Source organism: Notechis scutatus, chromosome 6 (genome assembly GCF_049901735.1).
Source record: "Notechis scutatus isolate UNSWTSFEM ecotype Mainland chromosome 6, rNotScu1.2, whole genome shotgun sequence".
In the NCBI taxonomy this organism is placed as follows: Eukaryota; Metazoa; Chordata; class Lepidosauria; order Squamata; family Elapidae; genus Notechis; species Notechis scutatus.
In genome coordinates, this window is record NC_142014.1 from 82683674 (window position 1) to 82694004 (window position 10331).

A 10331-nucleotide genomic window follows, 5' to 3' on the forward strand; every position below is an offset into this window, starting at 1 on the left:
CTAATAGTCTGTCTTAGGGCCAGTACTCTTCAATATCTTCATCAATGAGTTTGACAAGGGGATGGAAGAGGAACTGATCAAATTTGTAGATGACACCAAACTAAGGAGAATAGCCAACAGTTTAGAAGATAGGCTCATAATCCAGAAGGATCTTGACAGACTTGAACAATGGCCATATTCAACAAAATGCAGCTCAGTGGTGAGAAAACTTAGGGTTAGGCAGAAAAACACAAATGCCCAGGTCCAGAATAGATGGTACCTGGTTCAATATAGTAGCAACTGTGAGCGGAATCTATGATTCCACTTAAATATGAGACAGCCATGTGCCACAGCTGCCAAAAAAGCCAACTTAGTCCCAGGCTGCATCCACAAAAGGGTAGAATCAAGATCACCTGTGATATAAAGTGTTAACATCACTTTATATCACACTCGTGAGGCCACAGTTGAAATACCACATCCAGTTCCGGTCTCCGTGATACTAAAATGATGTTGAGACCCTTGAACGTGTGCAGAGAAAAGCAACAAAGATGACTAAGGCAGTGGTGGGATTCAATTTTTTTTACTACCAGTTCTGTGGGCGTGGCTTGGTGGGTGTGGCTTGGTGGGCGTGGCAGGGGAAGGATACTGCAAAATCCCCATTCCTCCCCAGCAACTAACCTGTTTTCCAGCTCTGTTCCCCTGTGCAGGGCAACCAAGGAAGACCCAGCCGATCAGCTGGGACTCAATGGAAGGCAGAGAATAGATGTGGGTGGGGCCAGTCAGAGGTGGGATTGGCCGGTTCTCCGAACTTCTCAAAATTTCTGCTACCAGTTCTGCAGAACTGGTCAGAAGCAGCTGAATACCACCTCTGGAGTAAGGGTCTGGAGACTAAAGGATGAGATGAATGGTTGAGGGAACTAGACTTTTGAAGAGAAGAACAAGGGGTGACATGATAGCAGTCTTCCAATATTTGAGGGGCTGTCACAGAGAAGAGAGGGTTGACTTATTTTCCAAATCACCTTGAGAGCAGGACAAGAAATAATGGGTGGAAAATTATCAAAGAGCGAGATCCAACTGGCCCTCCCTGATATCCCATGCAGAATTCACATACGATGCAGTCCATAAATTGGCATGACCCCACCCCCCTTCAAACACTGAATGGCAGGCCCCCAAGGGCTTGACATGAGTAAGAGGGTCACAGAAGGCCTTGGTCGCAGGGGCAGTGGATTATTTTGCAAGAGCAGCTGGCTGCACAAAGACTCGTAAAACAGCAACTAGATGGAGCTAAACTGCAGCGGTACATCAACACTCCTCCTTAATTGGTTCCGGGAGGTACGATGAGTATCAAAAATGATGAATACCAAATGAATTTGTCCTCATAAGGGATAAAGTAGAGAGTCACAAGGCAACTGACACTGATGTGTTCTAGCTTGTGCATTGAGTACCATATAAATGAGGAGTACTGGGACGAAAGGTTCATGTCAAAATGTGTTGAGTACCAAATTTGATGAGTTTCAAAGCAGTTGAGTACCAAGGTACCCCTGTATCTTACAAGAGACCTGCAGGTTTCCATCGATAGCAAAGGACGCCAATGGCTGAAGAGAACAATGTGTGGTTGTCTACCAATTTCCTGGTTTCTACTAGACTCTCTAAGAAGCTTCATGCAAAGTTTGTGGGAAATTTAATGCTCCTGGAGCAGATGAATGCGGCGGCCTTTTTGATGCAATTGCCACCTTCCGGGATGGGTCCTCCCAGTTTGTCATCGATCATTACTGGTCCGAGAAGCCCCTTCCAGCCCTTTAGGCACAAGACATCAAACAATCCCTCTGGCTCTGCCAAAAACAAACGGAGCTACTCATGCTAAAACGGAATTTATTTGACCTTCCCGCCCATCACGATGAGCAAAACCAGACCCAAGAAATTACAGAAACCAGCCATTAAGCGAAGGGACGCAGAGCAGAGGTTGTGCGGAGGCTTCCTTGCTTCTCCAGGCTTCCCCAGGCACTTCTGTCCCTCCAGAGCAGGGGGAGGAGCAACTTCCCCTAGAATCTGCACTTGCAGAGGAACGCACGTGTGGACGCACAGTTCTCATCGTTCCAGTTCTTATAACCTGGGCAGAGAAAGGAAACATTTTTTAGGGGTTCCCTAGGAGAGCATTTTCATGGCCCTTCTCTCCTTTGCAGGGGGACCTGGAGGCACCACGGGTGAAGAACCTCGCTGGTTAAAGTGGGCTTGTGGTTCAGCGGATTGTTGAAGCAAGATAGCTTACTGAGCCAACAAACCAGGATACAGCCACCAGGCTCTGCAAAGGGCCTGAGATTTTAGTCCATCTCTTTGGCAGGTCAAAACTGGATAGACCAGCATTGATTTCACTGTCTTGACTGTTACATGGAGCCTTTTCCCCCCATGTGCTAAGGACATCCCTGGATGATGGGTGTGGGAACATTGTAGTTTGCACAGAAGGGTGTGAGCATGTTGTGTTTTCACTTGTGGTAGCCTGGCCAAATTTGTATCATTGCTGACCAGCACTATCTGACCCTCAGCATGGAACTCTGCATGTAGCACGGATGGACTGAGGCTGGTAGCCTCACCTGCACCTCCTCTCCTTCACTGCAAAGTATGTTGGGAAAATGATATTTAGATATTTCTGCAGAGTGCAAGGTCAGTATAACATCTGGAAGGTTTAACTAGCTGAACAACCATAAGACTTGCTCTAAAATGCCCTGATATGTAGAGTGTTCCCGTGAATGAAATGCAAGATTAAAGCATTTAAAAGGGGCAGCAACATGGAACCTGGAGTACCAGTTGGACCTGGGCTAAGCCTTGTTGGGCTTTGTACTCTCTGTGCCAACCTAGACTTGTGAGAACAATCAACCCATGGAACAGAAGTTGCCTTCAGAAGTTGTGGGAGCTTGATCAATGGAGGCTTCCAAGAAGAGACTGGACTGCCACCTGGCAGAAATAGTGTAGGATCTCCTGCTTGGGCTGATGGTTGGACTAGATGACCTACAAGATCCCTTCCAACTCTGTTAATCTGTATTCTGCAGACTTGACTCCTCAACTATGTTCAACACAACACTCTCAGCCAAGCCAACTGCCCGTCTTGTAACTATGTTCTCAAGAAATACAAAGCTTTGCTGTTCTATCAACAACCTTTCAGATCGATTACAGGGAACACACCCCAGAGATCCTCACAGCTAGGAAAGTGCATTGTGAGTGCACTGTTGTGCTTTTTTCTTCCTATCTTAAGGCAACGGAGACTGGCAATTGGGTAGACCAGTGGTTGCCTCTAAACCAGCTGAGGTCTCTTCCTTCAAAAGAAAGGAGAAATAACTGGTGGAGAAGGAGGCTCCTGCCCTGCAAAGAAGAAGGGAAGTTGGGAGAGAAGGAGTGGGCTCTGTGTCATTTTGGGAAACGGAGGGGGTTGGCCTCAACTATGTGTTCCTGTGACAGAGATTTCATAAATAGCCATTGGGGCCATTATGTGAGAGGAGCCACAATGTGCCACCTTAGTTTCAAAAAAATATCTGCTGGTGGATCAAGCCCTCTGGCATCCAGCATAAACTGCTGTGATTAAAAAAAAAAAAAAAAAACAATGAAAGAGATTTTGATGCAAAGGCCTGCCTTCCTCCTGGCCTCCTGACATCAAGAGTTAATAAATATATGATGTGGTTTGTGATGTTGGCTTTGCATCCTGTTAACAAGGACTGGGTGAGACTCAAGATCTCAACTTGCATGAGGTTGGGGGGTGTTTGAGGTCCGGGGGAGACGGTTCTTCCTTCTCCAGAGTCCAGACCAGCATTCAGGAAAATCCTTATTCTATATTTTTTATTCTATTAATGATCCCTTGTTTATTCAGTTTTAGGGTTGTGATTGTGATTGATTTTGTAATGAACCTAGGGAAGTGCTATTTTTTCCCTCACTCTTGGAAGCGCATCTTCGGCTCCCTTCCCTCCACTTTGACTTACCTGATCGGCTCCAAAGTTCAACGCAGTTTTCATTGTTCCCAAGGTTGTTGGGCTCTCCTGGTTGCCACGTCAGGTAGCTGTTTCTGGACCTGTCTGTCCACTGCCAACACCGTTTCTGTAATGACAGTGAAGCCACCTTAATTAACTGAGAAATGGACTTTGATGCTGCAGGATTCAGGGAGAGAGAGGAAGGATTGGCAAGGATCAGACCAACTCTTCTCCCTCTCTCTCACCCTCTCTCTCCCACTCTCCCTCTCCCTCTCCCCCCGCCCCTCTCTCTCTCATACATTCACTCACACACACACACACACAGAAACACACAGAGGCAGGGATGGGATTCAAATTTCTTAACAAACAGTTCTTGGGCATGGCCTAATCTGTGGGTGTGGCTTGGTGGTCATGTGACTGGCTGGGCATGGCTTGTATGTAAATATTATAAATATTGATGCAAATATTGATTTTTTTATAAAAAAAAAAGAGCAACTTTTACCCAAAATCAGGCGCAGTCAAGCAGATTGAGTTGCTCACAGAATCACAGATTCATTCAGAGATCTATCTATCTGCCATTGGCTAGCTCAGTCTGTCACATAAAATTTGCTTGCAAGCACTCTCACAAAATCAACTCACAACATACCGTGCATGTAAATATTGATTTTTTTTTCATAAAAAAAGAGCAACTTTTACCCAAAATCAGGCAAAGCAGGCTGGCACACTGAGTTGCTCACAGAATCATTCAGTGATTTATCTATCTGCCATCGGCTAGCTCAGCCTGTCACATAAAATTTGCTTGCCATGAGTCGGCACTGAACAATAGAACCTTCAGTCCTAAGGGAGGTTCGGCGGTGCTTAAAAGCAGAGCAGAAGATCTAAAGACTAGCTAGAAAGCAAGAAATCCAACCATTTCCTGCTTCCTAGCTAATCTAAATCTCCTGGCACAGCAGAACAGAGGATGGTCAGAAAAAGGAAAAATAGCAATCTAACAGGCAAGTTTGCCGGGTGAGTGAGTGAGTGGGCGGGGAGGGTTCCTGCGGGCTGTGTGGGCTGAGCAGCCTTGTGTTTCTATGCAGCCTGGATTAATTGCTTTGGGGGGGGGGTGCTCTGGGGGTGAGATTTCTCTGAGGCCCACCAAAGAGCAACTTTTACCCCAAAGCAGGCAAAGCAGGCAGGCAGATTGAGTTGCTCACAGAATCACCAATTCATTCAGAGATCTATCTATCTGCAATTGGCTATCTGAGTCTGCACTGAAAAATAGAAGCTTCAGTCCTAAGGGAGGTTCAGCTCTGCTTTTAAATTAGCTAGAAAGCAATAGATCAGCAGAACAGCTGATGGTCGGGGGGAAAAAAGGAAAAATAGCAACTTAACAGGCACGTTTGCCAGGTAAGGAGTGAGTGGGCGGGGAGGGTTCCCGTGGGCCGTGTGGGTGGCGCAGCCTTGTGTTCCTGTACAGCCTGGATTAATTGCTTTGGGGGTGGTCTGGGGATGACATTTCTCTGCGGACCACCAAAATTTTCTTCCGGATCACCAATGGGCCACAGACCACCGGTTGGCGACTACTGATCTGGATAATTGTTTGACCTTGACTTTATCTTAGTAAATGTGGATGCTGGAAAATATTTAATGAGCTTTTTAAAAATTCAGAAGGCAAATTAAATTGAACACTAAAACTCGATGGGAATTGTATACTGAAAAGTGGATTTCAAAGATTTGAAGGGACAAAAGAAGGAAAGATGAATAAGACTTTAAAATCTGGACCATTGGGAAGGTGTAAATTGGAAACTATAAAAACTGAAAAGCATAATCTAATAGAAAATTTGGGGACTTGGTGGAATAACTTTGGGTTTGACCAAATTTGATTAACAAGTGATGTTTTCTGGAGTTTTCAGTTATTCAGATATTGGGACATTAGAGGGATATTAACTGGTTACAAAATGACCCAGCAGGAGATAATAAAGTTATAATAAAGAAATGCTAGAAATAGTGACAAAGAAGAATGCTCTCAACTGTTAAGGTATTGAAGATTTAAGAGCTGACCAGCTGTTGTAAGGCTGTTGTGATAATTCTGATGCAATGAGAATGAGTCAGCAGGGATATTGCCACTTTAAGACTGAGGATGGGTGCACAAGGTTATTGACCTTTTAAGAAGCTGTCTATATAAAGGAGGCCATGAGAGGGCGGATCTCTCTCCTTCTGTTCTGTCTCCTTTGTAGCGCTCTGTGCAGAGTAATGAAGACTGATTCCTTGCCTATCGCATAGGTATATAGCTGTCTTGCATATAAACCACTGTTAAAAGACAAAGCATTCTCTGTGATGTGCTCAACAAACGGTGGGAAAAGATGAATGTAACATACAGAAGACAGGTGAGAAATTAGAAGGAGTGCTGGAAGGAACAAAGCAAAATAAAATAAAAAATAACATAAAAATAAGTTAAAAACAGATAAAAATACTGAAAAGACAGCAATAATGAATACTAAAAATCAAACACTCTAAGACAGGGGTGTCCAACCTTGGCAACTTTAAGACTTGTGGACTTCAACTCCCAGAATTCCTCAGCCAGCAAAGCTGGCTGAGGAATTCTGGGAGTTGAAGTCCACAAGTCTTAAAGTTGCCAAGGTTGGACACCCCTGCTCTAAGAGCTTATAACAGAATAGAGAGGGGGAAAAGGAAGATCTTTAAAAAAATGAAAAGGACATGGGTGGCTATTCAAAAGATGCAGCAGAAGAAGATAAAGGATAAGACAGAGGGAACAAAGAGCTTGGTAAAAATGCTAGAAAGACATATAGGATTCCAAGAGAGAAACATAAAAGAATCCCTTTAAAAAATCAATAAATGATGACATCCTAAAAAGGCTGAGAGATGATGGATAGAGATGTAAGATTTTGCAATATAGTAACAATAGAAATAAGTGGAAAGTTTAAACTAGGAAAATAGTTGTAGATAGAAAGATGCGTGCAAAAGCGCACCAACGTGCCTACCATCCCTGTCCTATTGTTTCTTTTATTTTTTTTATTTTTCTTATATGTATCCATGTATTCATAACTATGTTTTTACTTATACCTATTATCTTGTAAGCAACTGACAAACCAACTAAATAAAATAAAATAAAATAAATAAATAGATATATAGATATATAGATATAGATATAATGGAATTTATTGTAAATACATATACATTTAGATTAGGAGATGAAAGACTAGGATTGGTATATTTAAAGGTATTATTATGATCAACAGGATGTAAAAAATATACTGGAAAATATAGTTTTCAAGGACTATAAATTCAGGGGATTTAGAGATATAATCCTGGGACTGATTAAGTCTTACTGACATCTGGTTTTATTGGTGTTTACAGAAAGATATTGAAAATGTAGTGGAACACCGAGTGATAAATTGGGAAAATAATATAATATCAATTGATACACAAAAGAATATATTATAATTATAACGAGCACATTAAGGCTAGAAGTTGAAAGAAGAAAATTCTGTATATGTAATTGTATTATATTACTGTGAGCACTGTGTGAAAAATATGTCAACCCAGTCATTAGACTTTCCACACAAAAATGTTAATTGTTTAAAAAAAACTGTAAATAAAACATATACAAAAAAGAAAAAGAAACAGTGCAAACGAATTGATGAACATTAGCAATAGGAAGGGACCTACTTTCTGTGGGTCATTCAGTCCAATCCAGACATTTCCACCACTCCTGAGATAGTCGGAGACGTATTCGGCCAAGTCAGTTGACTCTTCACTGTCATCGATAGAGGCGAGGTGGCAGCCTGGCTTGTGTTTCCTGCAAAACGTCTGGGATGGAGCCACAAGGGAGAAAGGCACTTGTTAAGGAGACAAGCAAATGTGCTTGCATGTGTGAAAGTGGGAAAAGAGCCAGGGAATCTGACTGCATGGTCCTAGACACCATCTTGACTGCGTTGACTCCCCTCAGGTGCCCTTTCTAGATTCTGCAGCTCTTGAACAATTCTAGACCCAGGAGATAAACTCTCGGATTCCCATCACTTCAGAGACAAGGAGGCCTGAAGATGCCACCAGAGCTGCCAGTGAAACATCAGGAAATCTGTTGTCTAGAACATGGTCACCCCACCCGGAGGCTCAGCACTGCCCAACAGATACCAGCCATGAAAGCCCAAACCAGTATACAGTCCAGAGAACACTTGCATTTCAGACTGTCCTCAAATAATGATCCTTGCTACCTTGTTTCCCTGAAAATAAGACCTAGCATGGTTTTATGTGTGTGCCTAATATAAGCCCTACCCCTCCAAAGCCCTACTTAGGAGCCTGCACAGCCGGCCACTTGCCTATTCCGTCTGGTTGCTTGCTTGCGATGTCGCAGCCACGAGGCGGAGTATTAGTGGACCTGCCCCACATACCCCACACTATGTGCAGCAGGAGTTTATGTGTCCACCGGTCCACTTCTTCTGCTTGCTCATGGCTTCAATGGAGACCAAGCAGTGTGCTGTTGCTGGTGCCACAGTTGTAAAGTGAGGCAGGTATCTGAGTATGGATGGCCTGGCTGTGGGGGCCCTGATGTAAACCATTATGGGCGCATGGGACAGCTCCACCCGCCTCACCTCATGGCCACTGCACTGGCACTGGTGCATTGCTTGGTCTCCATTGCAGCTGTGAGCAAGCAGAAGAAGTGGGCTGGCAGCCATGCAGGGTCCTGCTTTACAAGGCTGCTGCTGCCATGGCCACAAGGTAAGGCAGGTGTGGGTGGCCTGGCTGCAGGGGCCCTGAGATAAGCCAGTGCTGGGGGGTGGGGCAGCTCCATCCCCCTACCTCATGGCGGTGGCACGAGCACACCAGGTGGCCTCCTGCCCCTCCACGAACAAGCAGAAGTATTCTTCCCTTACATGGGAAAATAATAGGACACCCCCTGAAAATAAGCCCTAGTGCCTATTTTGGGAACCAAAGGAAAATAAGACACGGTCTTATTTTGGGGGAAACACGATACCTTTTCATGCACCCAGCCTAGTGGCCCTGCACTTCAGCCCACCCAGAGGAACTTGTGGGGTGAGGTCTTCAAGGCTCTGCCTAGACTTCTCCTCTGCCTGAACTAGGAGATTCACACAGCACTTCTAACCTCAGCATCGTTCCAGTTCTTGTGATCATTGAAGACCTTGTAGCAAAACCCATTCTTGGGGAGCCAATCTTGGGGACAACAGGAGCTGTTGGCTTCTGTGTGGGAAGAGAAGAAGCTCAGTGAGAAGGTGGCCAGGAGGAAGAGGAGGAGGAGGAGGAGGAGACACAGCTGGGTCCACAGAACATTCTGAACCTGCTGAGTTGCAAACAGCTTTGAGGACGATAAATTGAAACTGACTTGCAGCTGCATTTGCAGAATGTCCAAATCTTGGTTAGGGTTAGCCTTGGTTAGTTTCCTGGAAGCTGCATGCCTGGTGTGAATCAATCCACTTGGGTTGGTCCCAAGTCTTGGAGCAGAGAGAGAGAGCAGGTGGGGTCTAAATTGCACAAGACGCCAAACAGGGATAAAAGCAACTTCGGGGAGAGGATGCCAGGAGGGTCAAATCAGGAAGGGGGTCAGAGGGGAAGAATTGGCCTCTCTGGACACATTAGAGACCCTCTTCAAACTCACCATTTAGGGAGAAAGCCACGACCAGCAAGCTGAGGGTCACCAAGAGGAATCGCCCCATGGTCTTCCTTCCTTCCCTGCAGAGAGAATCGTGGAGGGGGGGAGAGGAAAGGAGAGTGAGGTGGGTGGGAAGTCCAGCCTGTAACCAAGCTGGGGGGGGGACACTGGACCCCGTTTCTCCCTCCTCAGTCATCCAGCAGCCTTGGGGGCTCACAGTCGATCCTGCCTTGCCTGGAAAGGCTCACCTGGGCATCTCTTTCTCTGCCCCAGCGACCCCTGACTCCCTGCCTCCTGGAGACCCTCCTGCTGCAACCAGGACATCCCCTGCAGCCCCCCTGCAAGAGGTCCCTTCAGGTGGAGAGAGAGAGAGAGGGAGGCGCAGGAGGGATCAGCTGCAGGGGCCTCACCTGTCCGGTGTGCACAGGTGGGAGAGCCGCACTCACCTGTCCTTTTGCCTCTACGTGTAGCAAGTCTGCTCAGTGGCTACTCCAGGCTTCCCTCCAGCAAAGGGAATGAAGGCATTTATAGGCAAGAGAAGAAACAGGGTGGGTCTTTTCAAGGGGTCAAAGGAGAAAGGAAATGGCTTTGCTGCAAAAGGGATTCCCCCCAACCGCCAGAAGTAGCTTGTTTGCACTAAAGATTTAGCAGATAAAAACAACAGAATTGATTTCCTGGCAATGACTTGGCCTTATAAGTTTAATTATTTTATTTAAAGCTGTCATAGAGCTGCCCACCTCGAGATTAATTCTCGGTCCAAAGTAAGACAACGTCAGACACACATC

General features: G+C 45.4%; 1 protein-coding gene across 1 annotated transcript; it reads right to left on the reverse strand.

Annotated features, from left to right (window-relative positions):
• Positions 1 to 1837: 1837 nt before the first annotated feature.
• Positions 1838 to 9950, reverse strand: LOC113428474 (C-type lectin lectoxin-Thr1). Its single transcript, XM_087969003.1, has 6 exons — positions 9795 to 9950; positions 9553 to 9626; positions 9043 to 9137; positions 7608 to 7748; positions 3948 to 4062; positions 1838 to 2089 (listed from the first exon to the last, which is right to left on the reverse strand). The coding sequence occupies exons 1-6, from the start codon at positions 9800 to 9802 to the stop codon at positions 2022 to 2024; spliced, it is 501 nt and encodes a 166-aa protein (XP_087825129.1). The 5' UTR covers positions 9803 to 9950; the 3' UTR covers positions 1838 to 2021.
• Positions 9951 to 10331: the final 381 nt, after the last annotated feature.

Bases quoted from the DNA above. Each gene is read 5' to 3' on its own strand.
- LOC113428474 (XM_087969003.1), bottom strand. The intron at 7,749-9,042 runs GTTAGAAGTGCT...GCTCCATCCCAG, and splicing joins AGAACTGGAACGATGCTGAG to ACGTTTTGCAGGAAACACAA. The intron at 2,090-3,947 runs GTAAGTCAAAGT...TTCTCTGCCCAG, and splicing joins TGAACTTTGGAGCCGATCAG to GTTATAAGAACTGGAACGAT.